Below are 27,380 nucleotides of genomic sequence, written 5' to 3'. Positions count from 1 at the left end.
TTTGATTAAAAAAAAAAAAAAAAAAAAAAAAAACTCGTTTGACTTAGTCATACCTTGTGGAAAGATTATTAAATAATAATTTTTTTACTAATATGTTAGAGAATTGTTAGGCTGAGTTACACGTTGGCTCATTGATATGAGACGTTATAAAAAAATTGAAAGTAAAGTCATGAGAACTTATGCTCAAAATGGAGACCAACACGACAAGATTAGAGATCAAGCAATAACGTGCTGGTCAACGTAGTTTTTGGGTAGGAGAGCGTAAGAAGAAGAGTGGATTTTTTTAATGTTTTAAATAATTTTAAACATAGAATATAAATTATTTCATATTAGTTAAAATGGTAAGGGATTAATTTTATAAAAACATAATAATTAAATAAATAAGATTAGAATTTTAATTAAACATTTTTTATATTAAAAAAAGATCACACATTTACACCCACCGACAGTTTTGTAAGAACTATTACAGAATGACACGTGGAGTATTTTTATTGGTTGATTAAAGTTGACGAAAATGGGATAAGCATTACGGTGTTGTTTTTTTAATTATGAATGTTTTTTTTTTTTCAAAAAATAAAATCGCTGAAATGCTTATGGCGTTTTGAAAATTATAAATAGAACAAATTTGTCACCGGCAACGTGATTGGCCGGTTTGTATAAACTATGTGTAGGCCCCACTCGTATTTATATTTTCAAACGTGACGTGTTCTTGTATTTTTTTGGTTTTTTTTTTTATATTATTTTATCTCAATTTAAATATTTTAAATTACAATTTCTTTTGTTTTTTTTGTAATGTTTGTCAAGCCTGAGTGGAGATGGTGTTGAAATTGAAAAATATTTTCCTGTATTTCCTATGACATGTCACATTATCTGCTTCTCATTTCAAAGAGTGAAGACTATCCTCACAGACCATCACGATGCTACATGTCTCATTATTTACTTCTCTCTTTCAGGAGTGAAAACTGTATTCACAGACCAACACGAGTCCTTTCTTGAATCCTCTACCCTAATTTAGGGTCCTTCCTCTACCCTGATTCACAAGCATCTTCTTCTGTTTTTCAAGAGTGAAAACTGTCTTCACAGACCAACATGAGTCCTTCATCTACCCTGATTCACAGTCCTTCCTCTACCCTGATTAACTCCAAGCAATGGGAGGAGACTAGGACTCTGACCGCGTGCTTGTTGAAGAATGAGTCGGCGACTCAAAAGCAGTGACTTGGTTTAGGGAATCCACCGGAGCTGTAGCGAAAGTGAGTCTTCATGGGGCAATTGTCACTACTTATGGACCCGAACTTGGGTGATCTATCCATGACCAGAATGAAGCTTGGGTAGAACTAAGTGGAGGTCCGAACCGACTGATGTTGAAGAACCAGCAGATGAGTTGTGGTTAGGGGTGAAATGGATTCACAGTCCTTCCTCTACCCTGATTCACAGGCATCTTCACGGTCCTTCCTCTACCCTGATTCACATTCACAGGCATCTTCACAATTCACAGGAGGTCACCCAATATAGAATTTTGTCAATATAGAATTTTAGGAGATCACCCAATATAGAATTTCTTCGGGCAAAACATGTTTAACCATGAAGATCCTATGATTGAGCAACGGAAAAGAAAGATGCACCTGTTAATATAGATATTAACTTTCGTTTCCTTTAAATCTTTCTTAATCATCTTATCTTCAAAATTGTTTTTCATTCAGATCTCCATTTACTCGGATGTCACAATTTTCATTATTAACTATTTATGTAAAAAAAAAAAAAATTGAAATTAAGTTTAATTAAGAATAAAAAGGGGGGAAAATGTATTAATTAATTAATATAATGTGGAGAAAAAAGAAAAAAAGGTTAAAAAATAATAATAGAATCAATTAAATTATTCTAATTTAATATTGGTTAAGTTATTCTAATTTTTAATTTTCATTCTCATTTGAAAAGTCCCCTTTTGACTTTTTAATTTGTGAATTATTTTTCAAAAATATTATTAATGAAGGTTGAAGTTGAGCACTCTCTTGAGTTGAATAAAGAAATTGACTAATATCTTCATGTCCTCATTTTATTTTATTTTATGCTAATATTTTCCAAATATTTAAATAAAAAATCATCTAAAGTCCATATATTAAATATATATATATATATATATAACCAATAATAAGTGAATTATTGTACCGATCGAAAACGTTACTTAAAAATGATTTTTATAATGTATAGAAATGAAAAAAAGACTCGAACAGGTACAAACGTATTCAAAGTGTCCTTTTAAAAGACTTTAGAAGATAGGGATTTAAAACAAATCAACCCACGATTTTTTTGGTTCCCATAAATTAAGAGTTTCATGACTCAAACAAATTAAAGCGGAAGTATTTATATCATGTGTGTTCTCTCAACCCTACTTGTCATTCTCGTGTAATGACTAGGGTTTCAGTGCTTAACCATGGAAGCTTACTATAGTTTACGATATAAGCAATCTACAAAACTCTAAAAATGGGCTCTAGTATCAACGATGTCAGATCCCACATCGATTGGGGAGGCGAGCGAAACACCTTTTATAAGGGTGTAGAAACCTCTCCGTGCATACACATTTTTAAAATCCTTGAGGGGAAACCCGAAAGAGAAAACTCAAAGAGAACAATATTTGTTAGCAGTGGGCTCGAGTTGTTACAAATGGTATTAGATTAGACCCTAGACAATGTGCCAGCGAGAAGGCTTAGCCTCAAAGAGGAGGTGGACACAAGATAGTGGGCTTGAGTTGTTACAAATGGTATTAGATTAGACCACGGACAATGTGTCAGCGAGAAGGCTTAGCCTCGAAGAGGAGGTGGACACAAGGCAGTATGCCAGTAAGGACGTTGGATCCCGAAGAGGGTGGATTTGGGAGGTCCCACATCGATCGAAAAAGGGGAACAAGTGCCAACGAGTGTGTCCTTATATAAGAGTGTGGAAACCTCCCCTAACAGACACGTTTTAAAAACCTTGAAGAGAAATCATAAAGGAAAAGTCAAACGAGTTGCTGTTACAAGAGAATGATTATATAAGGGAAGGTTTCATTTGTTGACAATGAGGTATCAAAGTCTTGGGGAAAAATCACATCCAAATTAGGTTATGAAAATGTGACATTTACCAACAAATTCATGGTCTAAAATATATGATTAATTTTTTTTTAAAATTTACATCCTACTAATTTCTTCACCCTTAAAAAATATTTAATTAACACTTAAATCCTATGTGGAAAACACCTTTTTTATAATAAAAAAATCAAGAAAAAAATAGAATAATGTAGAATATATATATATATATATGAATCCATCCTATGTTAGGACGTTGATCATGCAGGTAGCCAATAGAGCTCAAACCCCTTGAGAAAACAACTTTTCAGATCGAGTTAACGACCCTGTCTCACAAGGGAAAAAAGTTCCTACGTTAACACCGTCCCTCTAAGAAGCTGGCTGCGGAGGAACATCCAACTTGTCTAGATTGGAGGCCAGCCCTAAGTGGTTTTAACGATAGGTCTCTAGATCATGAGTTGCATGTGTTTGTATTCTCTGACCTCAATAGTGGGATCACTTATTGAGTATTATATATATAATGAATGTTTACCACAATAAACTTCTTGTGACAACCAATATATAAAAATTCAAAGGACCAAAAAAATATAACATTTGTTAGTTTAGACACCAAATATAAGAAAAACATAAAATAAGGTATAGTTGAAAATAGAAATAAGGCAAAATCAACAAATTTGAAGAGAGTATTGCTCGATCGTGAACAAATAATTCTCAACTTCAAATGATCAACTTGACCACTTACGAGCCAGCCTATGATGTGGATCTGAGACCTAGGGTTTAAGCAGAGGGTTTACGTAGCTTGGATTAAAGAAAACCATATTCTAAGATCAAATTTAGAACGAGTTGAGGACAACGATTCAAGGATTCTAGAAGGATCCTTGAAGTATAATGGAGGCACATACTATTCAAGGAAAAATCTCAATCTTGACTTCGGTTCACTTGCCATTTTTCTAATCCCTACCCTCCACCTCCACATAGCATGGGAGGAGGAGAGAATTTGAATCTGTAACCCGTAAGTCGAGAGTATATGTCTTGACTAGTTGGACTGAAGTAAACATGGTTTCTTGCCATTCAACAATAAATTGCATACAGTTACAACGGAATCTATTGCATAGGTTCTACAACTATGTCCTTTAAGGTCTAAGGAAACAACAAAAAAATTGCATATAATGATCATCAATGACAGTAGTTTTCGAAATGTAACCTCAATTTGTGGCTGTGAATTGGTATGTTAGTTCACTGAAGTGTTGGCTGTAGTGCCATTATCAACATCCCTTCTTCTCCTTGATACTATTTCAGCTGCCCAAGCTCGTCCCAGCTCTGTCTTAAACTTTCCTGCATGACCATTTGTGGAATGAGTAGTATTCTAATTAAAAGTGGTTAAGAAGTTTCCAAAAATAGATTAAAGAGATCTTAAATCGGTTAAGGAGGAGGAGAACAAAGCATTCTTTATAAGAGTGTGGAAACCTCTCATTAGCAGACGCATTTTAAAAACCTTGATGGGAAATCCAAAAGGGAAAACTCAAAAACGACAATATTTGCTAGAGGTGGGCTTGGCTATTACAGAGTTCTTAGCATTAACTCATTTTCTTCGCAACTGCTAATCTTCAATACACGTTTTTCAAAAGCAATGGTAAACACACCAAATAAAAAAGACAGAAGAAGAAAAATAAATGTACACCTGCAGTTGACTGAAAGAACTCATCCAAATCCTTCCCTTGCTCTGCACACAGGTAACAAAAAAATCTTTGATTGCCTTGATAAATTGTAGCACTTAGTGCAGTAAAAGAGTTTCAAAAGACGGGTATTTAAGAATAGAATGATCTAATGACCCTATTGAAAGTTTTGGGGCAAATAATAATTCCAAGAAATATTCAGGTAGGAAGCTAAAAAGAAGTTGAACCAAGTGTCATAAAAGATGATGTAAAACCAAATTAAAAGGTGTAGATGCATCAGCAACCTATCAGTGATATCGGCATGACATCCTTAAGAACACGAACACGAATAAAAGAAACAAAAATATCATGACAATACTAAAATTTTCTTTGCATGGATCTTCAAGATCTATCTGTCATGCTCATTTATTGAATTGTAGTGGGTATAAACATATTGGCAGGTGCAGGTATAAGTTGGTTGCTTACATTATGTTCCGAAGTAATGACAAGATCATCCTTCTGTGGATCTTACCTAAGTGTTGAGATCCCACATCGGTCGGGATGAGAACGAAACATTCGTTATAAGGGTGTGAAAACCTCTCCTTAACAGACATGTTTTAAAAACCTTGAGGAGAAATCTGAAAGGGAAAGCTCAAAGAGGATAATATCTGCTAGTGGTGGGCTTAGGCCGTTACAAATGGTATCAAAGCCAGACATCGTGCGATGTGCTAGCGAGGAGGCTGAGCCCCAAAGGGGGTAGACACGAGGTAGTGTGCCAGCAAGGATGTTAGGCCACGAAGGAAGTGGATTGAAGGATCCCACATCGATTGGAGAAGAGAACGAATGTCCATGAGGACGCTGAGCCTTGAAGGGGGATGGATTGTGAGATCCCACATCGATTGGGAAGTAGAATGAAACATTCTTTATAAGAGCATGAAAATCTCTCCCTAACACAAACGCGCTTTAAAACTAATCATGTTAATCTAATCATGTAACCCTTGTCAATAGGATTTCAAGACTTCAGCAAAACCGCTGTTACTTATCCAAATAAATATCATAAAAGAAGATTCTGCTTTTGAGAAATAAGTCAAAATGTGTGTTAGTAGACATCAGGATAAGAAGAAAACTGACCATTTTCATATTCTAGAGCTTGAAGAATCATCTCCACCTGAAGCAAATCATGACAAATAAATAAAGGTTAGCAGCCGTGATGCGCATCAAACGAGTTCTTTGCTGGCTAGCATAATTCTCATATAGACCTATCAAAACTAATCCCTGGCCACACTGTTAAATATGTTTGGACGATGCTTACATGCGAGTCGGACACTTAAAAATATCATGTTTTACTTCATACCAAAATTTTCATCGACCAACTAGTGCCACAGCCACTTTTTAACAATTATAAGCTATGGGATTAGCTTGTTTATCCATTTAGGATGAGAAGACTGACCATTTTCATATTCAGCAAGACGCTTGTTTGAAAGGATAATTTTAGGTTTTTACCTTATCAAGATCCTTCACAATTTCAGCTTCTGGCGAACTAGTATTCTCATACTCCATCCACAATTCACCGATTTCCTTGGCTGCAATTTCACACACAAACAAGTGAGTGATTTGGAGTTTTTAATATAAACTCAAGAAATGATTGGCTGAATGGCATACCTCTTGAACCACCACCAAGCAATTTGCACATGTGGTCTAGTGCTTCTTGTTCTCTTCTATTCTTTTCCAACTTTGAAACCCCATCAAATGGGGTAATGTCACCAACAATTGCTGTTCAAATAATTTACAAATAATGGACAAAAGGTCATTGAACAACAGCAGTCCCATCAACATTTCAAGATAAATATGATTCCAAGATTGTATATGTTAGGAATCACGATTCTCCACAATGGTATAATACTGTCTACTTTGAGCATAAGCTCTCATGGTTTTGCTTTTGGTTTTTCCAAAAGGCCTCATACCGATGGAGATAGTGTTCCTTACTTATAAACTCATGATCTTCCTCTTAATTAGCCAACGTGGGACTATATTGATCGAGCCTTTCAGTATTACACTTTTGGGGAAATTATCGAACTTCAGAATTAGAATTCGAAGCTAAATTAAGAAAGATCCCAAAAACATCGAGTTCGTTTCAGTAAAATATGTAAGCAATATCTATATCATTCTAACCCAACTTAGACAGCAGATGATATCACTGTCTCTTGCTAGTCCAAATGACATTCAAACATAAAATGATCAATGAATGGACAAGAATGTATATCTCACCTTCTGCAATGTCATGAACAATTGCCATTTTTATGCACCTGAAGATATATAGAAATATAGTATCAAAATACCTTCCACTCACAGGTGCAAGAGGCCAAAAACAGCAACGAAGAATGAAGAATGAAACATATCATAAGAGCTGAAAAGCAAAAGGTTATGAGTATCAAACTTGTCTCTATCGACGCCCGGAATATCGGAACTGATGAGCGCCATTATTCCCATTCGGTACATATGATCTGCTATGGATTCCGGATCCTTGACTCTTTTATAAATCCATCCAGTTCTTTTCGTTGTCTAATTCAGATCAAAATAAACAACATAGTCAAACAACACTCGAAAAGTGTAAAAGAAATTACACAAACCAAGCTATAAAGGATTTATAAACGCATCCAAATTTGTTAATGAGCTTCATCCAAATTTGGCAGCCATGGAAACAAAGAAAACTCGTTAGTGTTAGCCACAAACATTCATTCAAAGACAGAACAAGAAACATAGCTAATCGTCCATATTCCGCCATCCGATGAAACCACGCATCAAACAATTTGGCGAAGAAAATGAATTGTTTGAAAGACAGAATTTGAGGTTACCTTGAGGCGCTGACAGAGGGTGAGAAAATCAATGGCCGAAGAAGCAGAAGCTGCTATGTCAGTGGAAGGAGGATGAGTAAGATGAGCGCCGCCGTCGACAGGCGTCGAAGAGGAAGGAGCTTCTTCAGTTGCCATAAACGAAGGCGGCGATATTCAGTTCCGGCGACTGCAGAAGACGATTGGGGGAAGCAGTGAGACCGATTTCCAATTTCCAAACACGTAATCGAATTCAACTCCCTTGAAAACTCTTTTGACTTTATAAATTTTTAATATTCTATTTATCAGACAAGCGTTCTAAAGTCAATTCACAGTCGTGCTCGGTTAGTACCCCTTGTATCATCTAAACTCGTACAGGTCTAACTATAGGGTTAAGTTAGACATCTCTACCCGACATTCCACACAGATCTCAACCTCGCCCCTCGAACAAGGGCTAGTTTGGGAACACCTCCCTCTACCTTTTCCGACATCACTTACACAATCCACAAATCAAATGAATTCAATGATCTCAAGACGTTATCTCTCGTTCAATCATAGTTGGATATACTCGTTTTAGCTAGTTCGCTCAGGTGGTCTTCTTGCACCGAGACTATGTATTCTACTGCAATGCATAAGTCGATGGTGAATTTCTTGATCTTTGACTTAATCTCAAGGTTGACTAATAGCTCGTGAAAACAATGCTTTTTCAGCTTTCTATGGAATCTATACTCTTAAATTTTGACACGCTTAAAATTTAATTTTATATTTAATATATTATAAAATTTTAAAAAAAAATTCAAATATGTGTCGTATTTAAAATCGGGTTTTATTCAATTTTAATCGGTGTATTTTCCAAATACAAATACAAATTAATATTTATTCATACATATATAATTTTAATTTAATTAAATAATAAATAAATAAATAAATAAATATATTTTAAAATTTAATTATACTCTTGAAATTTAAATTTTATATTATATTTTTTAAGAAATATTTGTTGATTTTTGAAAATGTTTTTACATTTTTTTTAATATAAATTATATTAAAAAATGAAAATTATTCATTACTTTTTTAAAATATTAATTGAAACGAGGTGATTTAGGGTATTTTTTAAAATCACTCTTAAATTTAAAAAAAAAAGAAAAAGGAAATCATATTATTTGGGCCTAATTAGGCCCAATATGCGATACAAAAGAAACAGCTTCAAGCCCAAGGCCCAAAATAATTACAAGGAGGCTTCTGGAAGCTCTGAATAGTTGTTCTTACAAGTTTATGAACACACGAGTCTCTTCATCATCTTCCTCTTGACTCTCTAAACCCAGAGTCTCAGAAACCAAATCATTTCAAATCTCTTCTGAATTCTGTTGATTCGTGGAAGAAAATGGTTCGTATAGAAATGGAGGAAACTGAAGACGAAGTTCCCAGCCCTCCGAAGGCCTCTGCATCGAATAAAAATGCGACGGATTCAAGCGGCGGTGCGTCAACATCTAATGTGAGTAAAGACCCTTCTGATGGCTACGAGACTGCCAGCGATGGGGAGCTTGGTGATAGTGGTGATGAGCGTCAAGAGCATACTGATCAACATTCCGAACAGGAGGCACAAATTGCCACGCCCAGTGAGGATGAGATTAAAGAGGTTTTTTTCTCCCTTTGGGCTTCTTTTAGTGCTGTTTTTCTTGCTTCGCGATTGTTTTCTTTTGCTTTCTGCGATCAGCATTATCGGCTTTGGCAGTGATGATTTAATTATTCTTGCTCTAGTATCCGGTTTAACTTAAAGTTGTTCATGTATTGTTTTTCTCCTTGGTCAATTTTGATTTTCTTTGAGGTTGTGATTTGTGGAAATCACTACTACAAGGGGAGTAAGATTCGGATTACCTTGTTGATCGAATCTCAAGAACATTGTTTGAGATTCGAATCACTCCACAGGTAAGATCGAAGATCGATCATGTCTAGCTTGAATGATTCTTGTTGATCAAATATCTCAACGCTATAACACTTGTTTGAGATTTGAATCACTCCATAAGCAAGATTGATCATGTCGAGCTTGAATGATTCTACATGCAATCTAAACTTCATAGAATTGCAAAGAAACTTAGCCATTGGCTAAAGAAAGCACAAATGCTCATTTTATTATATTTTCAAGTCTTTATATAGCCTCAAAATGAAATTATTAGAGGCATTCCAAGAGTTGTAACATTCATACTTAATGACCATAATCAACTATTATGTAATTGTAACCTAATGTAAATAAAAAGTGTTAAAATACATTAATGAAATACAATAACTCTAAATTACTCTAAATTGTAATCTATCCAAAATTTATAACATGAAACTTCATTCTTCTTCAATGTGGCAGGAATTGAAATATCTTTTGATATTTCAACAATATTTTCTTCACATATTCATTGAAGTATATTGTATGATTGATGTCTCTTGGTTCATATCAGGTTGCCAATAACTTTTAACCTGGATTGTATCGCTATTCGACGCGAGGACCATATACTCTGCTGGCGACGTTTGAATGAAAATTTATGAATGCTTGAAAATGAATGGCCTGCATATCGCTTTGATCATGATACCACGGGCAGTTGTTTTCGCTTATGATGAAAAAACCTCGTTTAGAGAGGACTTCAGATTGTAGTAGATTTTTAGCTGTAATCAAAATTTGATGGAGCCAATGGAACTTTTGAAAGTTTGTGATCTGTTTAGGATCTTGATTTTCCCAGTTGGCCGTGATAGTAAAGTCCACATGACATACTGACATAAATCTTTTATGGCTCTATTGTAGTTTTTTCTTCACTCTCTAACTGTGAGAAATGGGTCTCTTTTATCTAGAAAGAAGATATTTGGTAAATAGTCATCTAAGCTGTTATGGTTTTGTAATTGTTATGCTAAGTTCATCTTTTATGCGGGCTTACAAGTTTCTAGGCTCATTTTTTCTCGAGTCATATGGATCTAATTCATTCTATTATATATCTGGCAGAAAGCCTTGGCTGAAGCAAACATTGCGAAAATGGCGGGCAATAAACTGTTTGGAGAAGGGAAATATGAGGAGGCATTATTAGAGTATGATCGTGCTTTAACCATTTCTCCTGACATGCCCTCTGCAGTGGAGTTACGGTCAATATGCCAAGCAAACCGCGGCGCGTGTTTTCTGAAACAAGTACGTCTTTGTTAGATCCTAAATTGAAAACGACTGCAGTGTTTTTTCTTGTTTAGACATTTTTCTCGAGTTTGCGATGATATGCATTATAGCCATATATTTAATGTTTTTACTAATGTCACTAGAGGGCTACTTGTCAAATGACAGTATTCTATGTGAACTTTTGGTAGCACGCTTTGTTTCTTCATGGATGCTTTTGTTAGTTGTAGTCCCAACTCGTTTTGTTGCAAATTTTGAGGCTATTATGAGTGGCTTCACTAATCACTAACCCAGAAAGATACGGATGAATTGAAATTCCCGCTCATAAATATAGGAACATGTGCAATTTTTGTGAAGACATTGATTGATTTGGAGATATGATGTTGCTTCCATAAATGACAAAGCATAACTAGTTCTATCAAATGACCTGAAAGTAAAAATTTGAAGTCACATCTCCATGTGAAAGATTTGTATTTTTAGTTCTCAGGTGTTCATCCTCAGACATGATTACTCTATGATTTATGATTTTTGCGAGGGAAAGGTCTTATGTAATCCTTTTGCCCGATTTCAAGTAGAAGCCTCTTCTACCCTTGGCCTTGATGATGTCAATATGTTAGTTTCTTATGCTTCAAAAATCACATGCCTGAAATTTCTCTTTTACACATCAGCCACTGAATATATAATGCATTTATATTGGAACTTCTTAGTGTATGCATCTGAATTTTGCTACTTGTGCACGAACTTGCACAACTTGTCCTGGCTGATGGATTGAACTTACCTCGCTATAAAAGCTGTGGTTGTTCATTATTCATAACTGCTGTTCATGTTGTTTTTTAGCTGTTATTTCGGTTTCAATGCAATTATACTAGTAGCCGTTGGCCTAGTTTGGAGGTTCCCAATCCCCAGTTCAATGTTGTCGATGAAATAGTCAAATTCGGAAAATAACCGATGTGCATATGAGCCACGATTAGAGCCTAATTATCTTCTTAGCTTAATCTGTGGTTTTTTTTTTTTGGTAAGTTGCTTTCTTAACTTATTTTGTTTGCTAAACATTATTTCGGTCTCTGGTCTCTTTATCAATTTGGATGAATTAAAAGTAGAACTTGCTTGTGAACTTTTGCTTTAATTCCAGGATAATGTATGTTTGCTTCACGTACTAATTATCTTGAACATGATCTTTTAAAGGAAAAATATGATGACACTGTAAAAGCATGCTCGAAGGCGATCGAACTGAATCCTGCATATGTCAAAGCTTTGTCTAGAAGAGCAGAGGCTCGTGAAAAGCTTGAACATTTTGAGGAGGCCATTAATGGTAAACTTTGATTTGCATGTATTACTGTTACTATGATCAATCTTGACGGCTGTTGTTTTCTTTAGATCTTTCCAGTATGTTCTAGAACTGTTGTACTCTAATCTACCTTTCTCAAATTTTACTTACCAAAACATGCGGTCACATATATTTTATTTACTTGCAGATATGAAAAAGATATTGGAATTGGATTCATCAAACGACCAAGCTAAGAAGGCCATCCGTCGCCTTGAACCATTAGCCGAACAAAAACGAGAAAAGATGAAAGAAGAGATGATTGGTAAGCCTTCTTATATTTTTAAACTGCATGTTGGTATCATGTTGTTTTGGAATTTGCTTCCCCTGCTATTGGAAATTTAGCCACCATATTTCTTGTTGATATTGCAATGCACTAACAAAGAACAGTTGCCAAAATCTTACCTTCTAATTTTTTACGTGTATAATCTTATATATATTTTGGTTTGAGCAACATTGGAATCTAGATGAGCAAATACACATTGGACACTGTTTGGAGACCTACTTTGTCTACTAAGTCGATAGTTTGTTCCTTTTTCATGAACCCGACTACCTCGTCTACTAAGTTGATAGTTTGCTCCACTTTCATGAACCCGACTACCTTGTCTACTAAGTTGATAGTTTGCTCCACTTTCATGAACCCGACTACCTTGTCTACTAAGTTGATAGTTTGTTCCTTTTTCATGAACCCGACTACTTCGTCTACTAAGTCAATACTTTGTTCCTTTCTCATGAATCCAAATACTTCGTCTACTAAGTCGATACTTTGTTCCTTTCTCATGAATCCGACTACTTCGTCTAGTAAGTCGATACTTTGTTCCTTTTTCATGAACCCAACTACCTCGTCTACTAAGTCGATAGTCTGTTCCTTTTTCATGAACCCGACTACTTTGCTTACTAAGCCGATACTTTGCTCCTTTTTCATGAACCTGAAATGCCATCATCTGTTTGAGCAGGGAAGTTGAAAGAGATGGGCAATTCTTTGTTGGGTCGTTTTGGTATGAGCGTGGACAACTTCAAGGCTGTCAAAGATCCAAATACTGGTTCCTATTCAATTTCATTCCAACAATAGTTTCGAGTTTGCTCGATTTGTATTTATGACCAATATACGAAAAACGACACCCTTATGTACTGGGCATTGGCTTATTCCTGGGTTTAATGTGTTCATAACTGATGGTAGTGTTTAAATTTTGGGCAATGGTCTTCTTAATTCTTGAGATGGCAAACTGGTTGCTGTGTTTCCTTCCTGTGGATGTTACTTGATTTGTTATTGTTACCTTATTATTGTGGACAGTATGCCTTTTATTTCAAGGTTGATGTGCTATACTGAAATTTGTTATTCTATTATTATTATTATTATTATTTTACCTATAATTTGTTTAGTCTTTGAATTTGGGTCTAATTTGATTTTAATTATTCATTCAAGTTTAAAATTGATCTAATGAAATAATGATGTGATAGTATATAGGACGATGATATATATATGTTTTTTTTAATGAGTTAAAAATTACATTAATATATACATTGTTTTCGTATCAATTTGAAACTTTTTTTTTTTTATACTTTTGAGTCGATTAAAAATTATTTTATTTTATGGTTTAATGGATGGATCGAATGAAGTTGAAATTAAAATGATTTAGAGCGGCAACTATAATTTTACTGGAGGAAGGTAAAGATTATTTTACTGGAGGAAGGTAAAAGATTATTTTACCGGAGGAAGATTTCATGGTAAAGGTTGAAAAGATTTCATGGTTGAAAAGATTTCATGGTAAACATGAAGGTTTTCATGGTAAAGGAAGAAGGTAAATTCATGGTAAAGGATGAGGGTAAAGGATGAAGGTAAATATTAATTTTACTGGATGAAGGTAAAGATTTCACGGTAAAGGATGAAGGTAAAGATTTCACGGTAAAGGATGAAGGTAAAGATTTCACGAAAAAGGATGAAGGTAAAGATTTCACAAAAAAAGATTTCACGAAAAAGGATAAAGGTAAAGATTTCACAAAAAAAGATAAAGGTAAAGATTTCACGGTAAAAAATGAATGTAAAGATGAAGGTAAAGATTTCACGGTAAAGGATGAAGGTAAAGATTTCTTATGAACGTAAGACGAGTCTGGGATACAGACTACTTCTCCATCTCATTCCTTGTTCTCACAAATTCTCCATTTAATTTCATACAAAGAAAGACAGAGACTCCCTCTCGAGGATATCTCTATGATAACGTCAAACATGGTTGTGTCACAAGTTTATTATGAAGTGATGAAGTGAGTAGGTTGTGACCCTCATGTTGCGATAAGAGAAGCGATGATCTTCAAGTGGCACCCATCTGGCCATGCGAGGGCCTAGACGAGTGTTATGATTAGACCGAGGAGGACGGTGCCTCATCTAACACACCACACAGAGTAAGCATTGAAGGGAAGACGAGACATAAGCAAGATAAGGGCAATGGGTGGACAAGAGTGTCAAATAGGCTTGTCGAAGGGTAGAGAAGGCTTCAGCCTAAACTTCGAAAGTTGGGGTTTCGAAGGGAATTTGGGCATGCGGTTGTGGAGTTAAGTTCGGCAACATGAAATATGTAAGCTCGCCAAATTTTGTGTCAATTGGACACCGGATGGACGCTCTATGACATCGTATGTCAATCCATAAAAATCATGTCTATACCCGTCACTTTGAAAATGACTCAAAATGTACTGTAGGGGGAGGCACGGTGTTAGCTCTCCACCACACCTAGGCCCTGTGGCCGTCACTTTGAAAATGACTCAAAATGTACTATAGGGGGAGGCACGGTGTTAGCTCTCCACCACATCTAGGCCCTGTGGCCTAAGCGAGCTACCATGTGGCATATGCATGTACCATAGTGAGGGCGAGCGTTCCAAGATGAGTGTCTTAAGCGACTTCCTTTGAAATGGGTTTTTCAAGGACAGTACCAAGTGATATGGATGTGTCGATATTGCACACCTGCCCCCGTGTCAAAGGCTGAATTTGCACCCGCTATCTGGTACGGTATTCATAAATGATATGGCATGGCCACAGGAGGGTCAATGCCTCGATAGAACCCGGATGGATGGATGTTCGGGATATCCCGATGAGATGAACGACACATAGGCCTATTCTCAATGGCATAACCGAGTGAGTTGCGATGGTTGACGATACTCCCTGACTTATGATGGTGTCAAGACATATGAACCATGTCAATTAGGAACCAAGATGACAAGATGAGATGCGATGTTGCAAAGAGAGACCTTGGCCCTGAGTAGAGGCAAGTTGGTTGTGTCGCAAATAATTGATCATACACGTGCAAGCGGCATGTATGGGCCAAACAAGCTTGGATTCCGCACGAGCGATGTTCAGTTGACAAAGACAAATCTCACCTAAAGTCCGATGAAGCCACAAAATGGAAGGAAACATGAATATGGGGATTGAGTTCCCCTTAAGGCAGGTCGTGAGCGTGTCAACATCACAACGCCACACTGTAAAAATAGTACGACCGTGATACTATGCAGGGTAATTAGTTATTCTTTTTATTATTTATTTATTTAAAATTTACCCTAAGATTAATTAGTTTGTAAACTCATTTAACTCTATAATTTAACCGCTTACTTTTACATCCCACGGTCGTGCCGCCGCCATTAGCATTAGGAATTTAGGATTCGACCCTCCCCGATGAACACCTGAAGTCCTTCTTCCTCTTCAGTTCATCCTGAATTTCAGATACCCACCCCTAACTGACCTAGATTTTACTCCCATTTCACAAGCAGTTTCGGAATCCGGCGACAAAGATGGCAAACCAAGGTGCAAAGAAGCGCAAGGAGGAGAACGCTCGTCATATGGCCAATCTCCGCCGCCTCATCATTGCATGCAATGTAAGGACTTCTTTTCCATCACTTCTCTCTATTTTTCTTCTCTCTTATGTCCGTAAATCATCCTTGTTGCTGATTTAGTATTCGCGTTGTAATTCTCTTGGAATTCTGGGCTGGAAGAAGTTGTAGGATGGTGTGTTTGTTACAAACAATCAACCATCTACTGGAAATTGTAATTTATCAGATAGGTTTAGATTCTGTTGGAAGCAAAGAAAATTTCATACTGTAAACATCCAATACTGGTAGATTTTATTTGCTTATTTATTATTCTTAGGTAAAAATCCGGAATTCTTGTTTTCCAAATTTGACTTGAAAATTGAAGTTGCGGCAGATACAGACGATTGTGCACGAGGAACATTGGAATGCAAGGTCGAGGAAGATCTCGAGTAATTTCTTCAGAGGAATATGAGATAACTAAAAAATTGAAGGATGGGAGAATTAGTTTTAGATTGTATATGTTTTGCAGTAAGTTTAGAGGTTATTTTGGTTTGTAAGTTCTTGTTTAGGATAGTTAAATCTTTTCTTAAGAGTTGTCAAAGGGATAAGCACCCTTCTGAGCATATCCTGAAACATCATCATATCATTTATTCATACAGCCTAAGAGGGCCGTGTGTCTTTGTGGAACTGGTATGACTTCATTGTTTTGTTCTTAGACTTTAACTTGAATTGTTTATGCAGGCTACCTATATTTTGGTTCGGATGCTGATTTTTCATTCAAGTTTCACTTGGAAACATTGGATTGGTTTGATTGTCACATCCGCAGCTTATTTTATTCCTTACAACCAACTTTCCAACATGGCAAACCCAACCTATGGTGATGAAGGTGAACTACTAGATGGTGGATTTGATATGAATACTGGTGGAATTTGTGGGTATGTCTTTAGTCTTCTTAATGTTTATCATTGCCTGTCAGTTTTATGCATGTTTTATCTTCTATATGAAGTATAATCGTTGAATACAGATCTGACATATTTAATTGTTCTAATGACAAAATTTTAAGTGAAACCAAGCTTTTAAACTTGCTAAGAATTGGTATGATATTGTTCACCTTAGATCAAATTTTTTGAGGAAGCTGGAGCTATTTTTCCTGGTTGTCATTCCAAAATTCAGTGCTAAGTGATTGAAATGGAAGGGTCTAGTGATGTGCGCGGCAGCATACTCTGGATATGATTTCCTCTCCTTCTGGATTTTATGACTGAAATCATTTGTAGCATTGTCAATTCATATTCAGTATACTTGTCAATTGGCTTAATATCTCTCGATAATAGCAATGTCCTTAATCATCATGGTGGTTTGGTCAGCTTCTTTACTGGTTATCTTTGAATTTTCTTTCTCAAGGAGATTTCAAATAGGATATAGACACGCACTTGCAGCTTAAGAATGTTTGGGGTTGTAAGTTTTTTGGGGAAATGGTCCTGCTCCATTGATTGCTTTGATCAATTGATGTGTTGGTTTGATCATCAAAGTGACAAATAAGTCCATGCTATGTTTTTGACCTGACAAAATATTAGGTGTTGTGGGGGTTTATCTATTTGGTTGTAAAGGTGGTGAACGTGGGAGCGAGATTGGGGTTAAATCATTTCATTCGGGTGGTTCTAGTTTAAGATGATTAATTGTCAGGATTTTAAAAATAGCTAAAGTTAAATTTTATCTCTGAATTTGAAAAAGTTGCATTTTCATGTTTCACTGCTTTCTCCTCTGAACTGGACAGAACCCTAATGGTGAAATACAGTGTAGTGCTTGCCAAGGCCACATTTCAGGCCATCAGACCTGCAACTGAATGTTGTTTCTTGTGTGCCTTGTAGTTTATATGGTAATTTAAATCTCATTGTAGCAACAAGGAGCTCTAGTGTTTTTATAATAATTCTAAAGTAATTGACTTTAAAGCTATACTAGTTGTGAACCCATATGTTCATATGGCTACAAGTTCTTTGAAGCCTCACGGCATTGACGTTAGGTGAAGGATTCACCTAGGACCGTTACCAGTTCCATGTAGCGATTGTTACATCGTCAAAACTTGTGTCGTAAACGTTTTCTTGGCATTTGAACAATTAATCGAAACATCTTGATGGGTTGTCTTGTTTTGTGCAGCTACTTGCATGACATGATCTACATTACAAGCTTTGTGCAAATAATGTCAATCCTCTCTGGGAAGTTTTGGTACACCTACCTTGTGGTAAGATCCAAATACGTCTGAAATTGAACTTAGACATATTTAGTGTAATATAGCCTAGGCCTAATCCCGATTTTTGGGCGTGAAACAATGTCAATGATGTATTGTTCTGAAATGACTTTAAGTGTACATCTATTTATAAACGCGTGTCTATCTCTAAACATTATTTTTCGTGTTACCTATATTACTAAATATTTGTGCAACTAATAGAAATTCAAAATAATACGCCCTATGACCAACAAGTTAAAGTAGGCATACTTCACTAGTTCTTAATATTCATTTCCTCATTGCTCTGCAGATTCCAGCATTTGGGGTATACAAATCATCTGGTTTAATTAAGGGATTATTGTCGCAAGGTTCAGAGGTAATCAAACCCGGACCAGACCTGCTTTCTTTATTTAGTTAGGCCCGGTCTTCTCTTTTCATTTAGGCGTATACTTGCGTGTCGATTAGGATGAACCTGAGGACGAGAAGACTCGCAAGAAGAGGGAAAAGATGGAGAAGAAAGCTTCAAGGGTGAAGTTTGTAAAGACCAAGAATAGATAATCTTCTCTTCAACATTAAACGGAATCAAGTGGGTGCAATCAACTTAAGTTATCGGATTCAAATTCGAGCAGATGGACCGCAGACACGGTCGAGATTTAGGTACCACATGAAATTGGTTTGAGTGAGAAGTTTGTGTATTGATCTGATTACTTTTATCAGGAATAAGGGGCAAAAGTATATCATTGTAACAACCTCCATTCTGTCAACTGAGCATTTAAAAGTGTCCTACAGGTACAGAACTTTTGCTGCTTTGGTTTCATTTAGAGATCTAGGAGAGGGATATCAAAGCAATAGTTTTAAATCCCTTTTAAATTTGTTCTAACACATTTTTATTGCACATTATAATTTTTAATAACGTTCTAGGAGACTCCATTGTTCAATTCTCGAAATAAACACTTAAGGAAACTAATAATCTACTTTCTTGAAAAAGCGAATTCTATCTCATTATGTTCTCGCTTCCCACGTAAGATGTAAAGAGCAATAGGTGAGTGTTTTAGCCATACCTTTCGACTTGTTATACATATAGGGCGGTTAGAAACCGTCATTATAATGACTTGTTATACATATAGGGTGGTTAGAAACTTATTTCGTCATTATTCTTGGTGTGGGTTAATGTTGGATTGTTAATCGGTTAAACTATTTCTCAAATAGATCTTGGACAATCGTAGTCGAGACTCAAGCCTTAGCCTTCTCAATCATCAGCTACCCCTCGTGGGATAGTTCATATTGCCCTTGAGATGGGTTCAAATAGATCTTGGACAATCGTAGTCGAGACTCAAGCCTTAGCCTTCTCAATCATCAACCACCCCTTGTGGGATAGTTCATATTGCCCTTAAGGTGGGTTGGCTATGGGACTCTTGGCCGTCCCATATCAATGTAGGCGTCAAGGGCTTCAACTTTGGTCCGCGCTTGTGGTTGTCAAAATCTCGACAAGGTACATGTTATTCTCTCATCAAACAATTGTATCCAACTCATGCTTCGAACCTCGCCCTAGCTAATCGTTCTTATGTTCCGCTCAAATTTAATTTCACCTATGAGATATTCTATCCATTCATATAATCAAGCTGAGAGCCTATATCCATAAATTCTAATTAGAGTTGAATATTATAGAAACAGCTCCGAAATAGTTCAAAATAGTCAAAACGAATCAACCGAACCAAACTAATTGAAACTAAATCGAGCTTAAGAAACCGATCAAAGATTTTTCTTTTTTTAATTTGATCATACTCGTAAACTAGTTTGATGGGTATATATAAATTTTTATAATCCAAAATTTGGATTATGATGGAGAAAGTCATGTTGGTAGAAGAGTACAAGCAAACAAGTTGCAACATAATTGGTGATGGTCCTCCACCAATCAAAGGCTTTGGTAATCAACCAAAACAAGAACAAACCATTATTTTCAAATAATTTGTGGAAATTCAATACAAAAATATTTAGATATTGACGTGATGGATGGCAGCTGTGTTAGAATCATACTCTTTCACTTTGTTTTAACTCAATCAACTTCCCTCACTTTTATCCCCAATCATTGGTTCGGTAAAAAAGTTGCTCCACGTTCGTTATCTTTTAACCTTTTAGTTGACAATATAACGTTATAATCAATTAAGCTATGTTAAAAGACGGTGGTAAAAATTTACTTTTAAAAAGTTTTTAATAACTTGTCAAACTTAAAAGAGGTTTGTTTTATCTGTAGGGACCCACTTCGAACGAGCAATGAAATCTCCGCTTAGACAGAGAGAGAGTGGGGAACATGAACATTTTTTTTTCGGTTAGATAAATGAAGCTGGAGACGAGTTTATATTTCCTGTCCCCGCCCCACCTCGCTTAATGTAAATATATTTTCAATGCACACGTGTATATGCTTTTTGGCTATATTAAAAATAAATAAATGAGTCAATTTTTGTAATATTTAAACTAAAAATTATGTTGATAGAACATATATATACGTTATAACATTCCCACAAAGAATTATTACCCTGATTCTTACTCGATTCTTGCAAAAATAAATGGAGAATTTCACGAGAATGGAAAATGAAATAGTTGGCAGGGATGGAGAGGGGAAGTATTCCTCGTCACTACCACATGGATATTTCTAGCCAAAATAGTTAAACGTTCCCTGTATTGAGGATTATTAGGATTGAGTCCTGTTTAATTTAGTGGGGTTTATAAGTGAGGAATACTATCTTCATTGGTATAAGACCTTTTGAGGAAGCCCAAAGCAAATGCACGAGAGATTTTGCTCAAAGTGGACAATATCATATCATTGTGGAGAGTCGTGATTCCTAACATGGTATCAGAGCCATGCCCTAAACTTAGTCATGTCAATAGAATCCTCAAATATCGAACAAAGAATTGTGAGCCTAGTAGGTGTAGTCAAAAGTGACTAAAGTGTCAAACAAAGGGTGTACTTTGTTCGAGGGCTCCAGAGAAAGGAGTCGAGCCTCGATTAAGAGGAAGCTATTCGAGAGCTCCATAAGCCTGAAGGAATGCTTATAGTGGACTTTGTTCGAGGGGAGGATTGTTGAGAATTATTGGAAGTGAGTCCCACATTGGTTAATTTAATGGAAGATCTTGGGTTTATAAACAAGGAATATTATCTCCATTGGGATGAGGCATTTTGGGAAGCCTGAGGTCGGGAAGCCCAAAACAAAGTCATGAGAGCTTATACTTAAAGTAAACAATATCATACCATTGTGAAGAGTCGTGATTCCTATCCTGCATCTCCACGAGAAGTCCCCACCCTAATCTATAAAAGGACTTGTAGTTGAAGATTAAGTCGAGATTATAATATAAGGGTTTTATTTTTTATTTATTTACATGATCGAATAATATAATAGATAAGTGTTTGAAGACACGTGTAAATTGAATTTTTTTATGTTAATTAATAATTAATAAAAAAAAGTTTAAAAACTAAATTATAATATTTAAATTATTAAGTGTTATAAAATAAAAATAATCACAAACTTATGGATGGATTGGAGAGAGGTTGATTCCTACGCAAAAGCTCCACTCCCCATATTTTATATCATTTTAATTAATTAATTAATTTATTTATTTTAAATAATGGAAAAGAAAAATATAATTAAATTATATTTGTTCTCATCCGTACAATAATGGATTTCCTTTTTGTTCTTTTGTGATGAATAATTGTAATGATAATTCAAAATTTGTGAATAAACCTTTTAAAATTAATAAATAAGGATATGGAAACACGCGTTTTAAAGCCTTGAGGGAAGTGTGGTCCCGAGCCATCAGTGAGATACCACTCTGAAAGAGCTAGAATTCTAACTTTGTGTCGGGACCTACATGCCAAGGGACAGTTTCTATGGGGTGTAGGCCTCCCAAAAGGTAACGGAGGTGTGCAAAGGTTTCATTGAGCTAAATGGAGTTTGACCATTGAGTGCAAAGGCAGAAGGGAGCTTGATTGCAAGACCCATCCGTCGAGCAAGCACGAAAGTCGGCCTTAGTGATCTGACGGTGCCGAATGGAATAACCGTCGCTCAATAAAAGTTACTATAGGGATAACAGGTTCCCCAAGAGCTCACATTGATGAGAAGGTTTGGCACCTCGATGTCGGCTCTTCGCCACTTGGGGCTGTAGTATATTCCAAGGATTGGTTGTTGGCTCTTCACCACTTGGGTTGTAGTATGTTCCGAGGGTTGGGCTGACATGAGCTGGATTCAGAACGTCGTGAGACAGTGGGTCCCACATCGATTAAATTTTTAAATAAAAGTTCAAATTTACCGTTTTGAGTGGAAACTGTTAATATTATACCATCTTGAGTGGAAACTGTGACTCGTTCTATGGGCTAGCGAGGAGGCTCCGAAGGGGTGGATTTACCGTTTTGAGTGGGAACCGTCAATATTTTATTTTAAAAATACCCTTAAAATTTTCAGAAAAATTTAAAAAATATTGAAACTGTTAGTATTTTTTTAACTTTTTAAAAATTCAAAGATTGTAATGAGATATTTGTACGTCTGATATGTCTTAAATAGTTGAGTTATGTTTTAAGTTCGTTAAAAATTGTTCCAGAACAAATTATAACAATTAAAAGAAATTCATTATAATTTCTTAAATATAATATACTTTTAAATTTAAAAAAAAAAAATGAAGTTACATCAAGCATTATCATTGAATTATTTTCATAAGCATAAAAAATGTATTAAATTTCCCAAACCTTAAGGAAAAAGTATAATCATTCTTATATTAATGTCCAATGTCCTAATCCAAATATGGATTGGGCTCCCCTCTTTTCTTATCCTAAATAATTATAAAATAATTATAAAATCATATCCTAACATGAATCTTTCGTATACGACTGAGATAAAAGGACTGACAATATTGTAATGGTTCACGCCCACCGTTAGGCTTTCCGTCTAAGTTTTTTAGAATGGTGTTTCGTTCTCCTCTCCAACCGATGTGGGATCTCATAATCCACCCCCTTTAGGGCCCAACGTCCTCGCTGACACTCGTTCCTTTCTCTAACCAATGTGGGACCTCACAATCTACCCCCCTTCAGGGCCGAGCGTCCTCGCTGACACTCGTTCCTTTCTCTAACCAATGTGGGACCTCACAATCCACTCCTCTTCAGGGCCAAGCGTCCTCGCTGACACTCGTTCTTTTCTCTTATTAATATGGGCCCACCAATCGTTCTCCTCCTCACCCGTTGTGGGATCTCACAATCCACCCCCCTCTTCAGGACCCAGCGTCCTCGCTGACACTCGTTTCTTTCTCTCATTGATGTGGGACCTCCAATTGTTCTCCACCCCAACCGATGTGGGATCTCACAATCCATCTCCTTTAGGGCCTAGCATCCTCGCTGGCACTCGTTCCTTTCTATAATCGATGTGGGACCCCCACCAAATCCACCCCCCTTCGAGGCCCAACGTCCTTGCCTCGTTGGCACATCGCCTAGTGTCTAGCTCTAATACCATTTGTAATGACGCAGGCCCACCGCAAGCAGATATTGTCCTCTTTGAGTTTTCCCTTTCTGGCTTCCCCTCAAGATTTCTTAAAACGCGTCTAAAGAGAGGCTTCCACACCCTTATAAAGAATGTTTCGTTCACCTCCCCAACCTTCATTGATATGAGGCCTTTTTACATTGAACCAAAAGACAAAACCATGAGTGCTTATGTCTAAAGTAGACAAATATCATATTATTGAGAAAATGTGTTGAAGTTCGTCCCTAATATTAATATACCCTCTTTTTTTTCGTATAATATAATATTTGGTTGAAATATTAACTTAATTTCCCTACACACGGTCTACACATGTGAGTATGGACTCATCAGTCCGTTAGCACACCTTCTAGGTCTCTTTCTAGTCGGGTGAGCATTCTTTGGTAGCTGTTAATGCTAGACACCCGTTAAGAATAGCAACCGTCACGACAGCATTATGATAACATAATGATCGTTCTCCTGCCTCATAGCGTACGCATTCGTACTATCGTGAAGGATAAGAGGTGTATCCCCCGATGCATGAGCATACAATAATGCATGAGGACCCAACATTTTTTCATTTTCATTATCATTATCATTTAATACAACCCCGCTATATCATATCATTTTGTCATATCATTTATCATATCTTTCATGCGTATGTCGGAGTTGTATTTCATGCTAGTTCGTCGTTTTGCAAGTCAATCATATCATGTCATTCATGGCACACATATATCATATTATAACGTTTTCATGTTTTCAAACATAACAATTCACATTATGTACATATCATAACAGTCACATAAAATATCCCGAGCATGTCTTCAACATATCATATTTTAATATTTCATATCATAAACATATCAATTCATCAAATACAAATAACATTTACATATCATAACATATACATATCATATTTCATAACAGTTTGCATATATGAGCATATAATACATGCGAAACCACGGGCATGTGTCATCTTTAAGCACATAATTATAACCAAACCAGGGTAGAGCCACTTACTTGGTTAGCCTAATTATAAATATACCATTTCACGTCGAAAAGTACCAAATTTCAAATCCCGAATGTAACGACCCAGATTCACCACTAGCAGATATTGTCCTCTTTGGGCTTTCCCTTTCGAGCTTCCCCTCAAGGCTTTAAAACGCATGGAAGGTTTCCACACCCTTATAAAGGGTGTTTTGTTCTTCTCCCCAACCAATATGGGACATCACAATCCACCCCTCTCAAAGCTTCAAAACGCGTCTACTAGTTGGAATGATTTTAGAGGTATACAAATGGCATCAGAGCCAAACACAGGACGATGTACATTGATATTTCCTTGACGGGGGTGGATTGTGATGTCCCACATTGGTTGGAGAGGAGAACAAAACACCCTTTGTTAGGGTATGAAATTCTTCCCCTAACAGACCGTTTTAAAGCCTTGAAGGAGAAGCTCAAAAAGAAAAGTCTAAAGAGGATAATATTAGCTAGCGGTGGACCTAGGTCGTTACACCGAATATAGTTCAACCCCTTTTTTCGGTTTTATACCATTTTCCATTAGATTTCATTTGCATCTTCAACTTTCGAATTTTTTTTATTATTGGTTGATTTTGGTAATAAAAAAAGAACTATAATTTTCCCATTCAAATATTAAATTATTATATTATGTTGTATTGTAGTTATAGTGCATTAATTTCTTAATATTGTATTAAAAGGTCGCTTTATTAAAAAAATATTGTATTAAATAGCAATTGATAATTATATCTTTTATTAAAAAAAAAAGAACTATAATTTTTTTATTATTGGTTAGATTGATGAACAGCTTTACTAATTTTTATTTATTTATTTATTTTACATGATGTAAAGAGTCGATTGACAGATACATCAACCAATTGAATGGGGGAAGATGTCAACCAATTGTTGCCTATAGCCGCATGACAGATGTCCCAGTCTTGCTTGTCCGAGTCGATTGATAGAGTGGGAGAAGATGTCACGGTCATGCTTGTCCAAAGGCATGTTGTCTATGGCTGCATGACAGATATTCCAATCTTGCTTGTCCAGTACAAAGTGTATAACCATTCACCAAAATCATGTCTACACCTGCTCAGGCTAAAATGACCCAAAACGTACTTAAGGGATATGACTAGTTGTCAATTTCTCTCTACCCGAATAATTAGTTGTTCTTGCCTTTGAGTGCACCTTAAATTCTCATCGCAATAATTCATTTAAATAAGTTTAAAATTAGTGGATGCCCAAGAGGATGCCAATAATTTACAATATTAAATTACAGCAAAATAATATTTTTTATTTTATTTTTATATATATTAATAAAATAAGACAAATATAATTCTTTTAAAAAATGGATTTTTAAATAATAGAATATTAACTTGAGATATTTTTTAAAGTAAATAATACAATGATAAATATATAAAATTACAAAATAAATAAATAAATAAATAAAGGTTCTCTTAATTTATTGGTGGAAGGTGGGAATAAGGATGGTACAATATAAGTATTTAAAATCATCCAAAACAAAAAAATTGCTTTTATAAAATTTAAATTAAAAAAAGAAAAAAAAATTAATCGGGAATTTGGGTAGGACCAACCAAATAAGTGACCTTATTATTACATGCCTCGGTGTAATAGTCACGGATCCTCGGTGTAAATGAAAATCACGGGTCCTCGGTGTAATAGTCGGTTAAGAAAAAAAAAAGTTTCAATCGTCGGAAAAACTCTTTATGATATTTAGAGTTATGAGGGTGTGGCCTCAGGTCGAACACGAGGGCTCGAGCATCTAGCATTAGACTCGTAAAATTTTACAATTACAAATAACAAGAAAAATGAAAATAAGGAGGAGAGTTCATGGGTTGGATTGGAAAGCTTTTAAACAGATCCAAAATTTCGAGTTGGTTGAGTTAGTAACTCGAAATTGTTTCGCTCTCTATTTTCGAGTCGGCTTGAAGTCGAGTTGGGTCATTCGGTTATAAAGAAAAGTTTAAACTAGTTACTTCGATTATTGGGTATGTGACTAAGGTAGGAGCACGAGCAACTTGTCGAGCAGCGTGGAGTTGCAAGAGGGAGAGACATGGTGCACGTAGGCATGGGCTTACGATGCGGTAGTGTACACTAGACAACGTGGGTGTATCGGTAGTGCTGAAAGGATTAAAAAAGAAAACTCTAAAGTAGATAACTGAACCAAATCGATTTAAAACCAAACATATCGGTACGTGAAAATAATTTTCACATTTAGAAGCGAAGAGTAAATAACATAGCCATGTCGTGGGGATGTACGGGGATACCGAGACCATGACATGGAAATTTAAAACTATTTGAGAGTATAGAAATTAAAATAAAATAATATTGGGTCATTTTTAGTTGGTATTTAAGGCATGTGTTGCATGCGAAGCACGTGCAGTAAAGGATGGAAAGGCTGGGGGTATCGTTTCGATGTGTCGGCAATGGAGCAGAACAAACGTAAGGAAGGATCATGTGCCTTACCCCTTTCGACATGTCGCAGCGGACCGTTTTATTTTTTTCGTTTTCTTAAATAATAATAATAATATTATTATTAATATTAATGATTTTAGAAACTCTTCCTAAAGTTAATATTTTAAAACTAATTTAACATTTTAAAATTAATTATAATTGTATTTTTTTTTTTTTTTCAATTTTAGGATATTTTTCAAATTTTTAAGGATTAAAGTTTAAAGATATTTTTTAATATTAGTATTTATTATTATTATTATTATTATTAATTTAGGTGGAGAAAATTTTATTCCTTCGTCCATTTAGTACCCATTTTCCACTAATGCCACTGCTTCCAGAAGACGGAAGCCTTAGGGGCGC

At 35.8% G+C, this 27,380-nt stretch overlaps 4 protein-coding genes across 4 annotated transcripts in view; 2 read left to right on the top strand and 2 right to left on the bottom strand.

The window, feature by feature from the left end:
- Positions 1 to 10,059, bottom strand: part of LOC111443962 (cytochrome c oxidase subunit 6b-2-like) — a 34,343-nt gene extending 24,284 nt beyond the window's left edge. Inside the window, exons 1-2 of the mRNA XM_023081837.1 lie at positions 10,048 to 10,059; positions 7,984 to 7,990 (exon numbers count right to left, since the gene is read on the bottom strand). The gene's annotated coding sequence lies outside the window, so the exon portion shown is untranslated. The remainder of the gene's footprint in view (positions 1 to 7,983; positions 7,991 to 10,047) is intronic.
- Positions 4,109 to 10,059, bottom strand: LOC111443961 (HD domain-containing protein 2-like). The gene is made up of 9 exons (XM_023081835.1): positions 10,048 to 10,059; positions 7,573 to 7,809; positions 7,155 to 7,279; positions 6,986 to 7,023; positions 6,380 to 6,490; positions 6,221 to 6,300; positions 5,849 to 5,885; positions 4,744 to 4,785; positions 4,109 to 4,397 (listed from the first exon to the last, which is right to left on the bottom strand). The coding sequence occupies exons 2-9, from the start codon at positions 7,705 to 7,707 to the stop codon at positions 4,294 to 4,296; spliced, it is 672 nt and encodes a 223-aa protein (XP_022937603.1). The 5' UTR covers positions 7,708 to 7,809; positions 10,048 to 10,059; the 3' UTR covers positions 4,109 to 4,293.
- On the top strand, positions 8,823 to 13,341 carry LOC111443960 (tetratricopeptide repeat protein 1-like). Its single transcript, XM_023081833.1, has 5 exons — positions 8,823 to 9,187; positions 10,535 to 10,714; positions 11,879 to 12,005; positions 12,169 to 12,282; positions 12,974 to 13,341. The coding sequence occupies exons 1-5, from the start codon at positions 8,933 to 8,935 to the stop codon at positions 13,087 to 13,089; spliced, it is 792 nt and encodes a 263-aa protein (XP_022937601.1). The 5' UTR covers positions 8,823 to 8,932; the 3' UTR covers positions 13,090 to 13,341.
- Positions 13,342 to 15,635: 2,294 nt separating this feature from the next.
- On the top strand, positions 15,636 to 18,961 carry LOC111443871 (transmembrane protein 208 homolog). Its single transcript, XM_023081701.1, has 5 exons — positions 15,636 to 15,878; positions 16,554 to 16,747; positions 17,967 to 18,051; positions 18,347 to 18,412; positions 18,502 to 18,961. The coding sequence occupies exons 1-5, from the start codon at positions 15,795 to 15,797 to the stop codon at positions 18,592 to 18,594; spliced, it is 522 nt and encodes a 173-aa protein (XP_022937469.1). The 5' UTR covers positions 15,636 to 15,794; the 3' UTR covers positions 18,595 to 18,961.
- Positions 18,962 to 27,380: the final 8,419 nt, after the last annotated feature.

Source organism: Cucurbita moschata, unplaced genomic scaffold, assembly GCF_002738365.1.
Source record: "Cucurbita moschata cultivar Rifu unplaced genomic scaffold, Cmos_1.0 Cmo_Scf00006, whole genome shotgun sequence".
Classification (NCBI taxonomy): Eukaryota; Viridiplantae; Streptophyta; class Magnoliopsida; order Cucurbitales; family Cucurbitaceae; genus Cucurbita; species Cucurbita moschata.
Note: the sequence above shows the minus strand (reverse complement) of the source record. Positions and strands in the feature narration are given on the sequence as shown.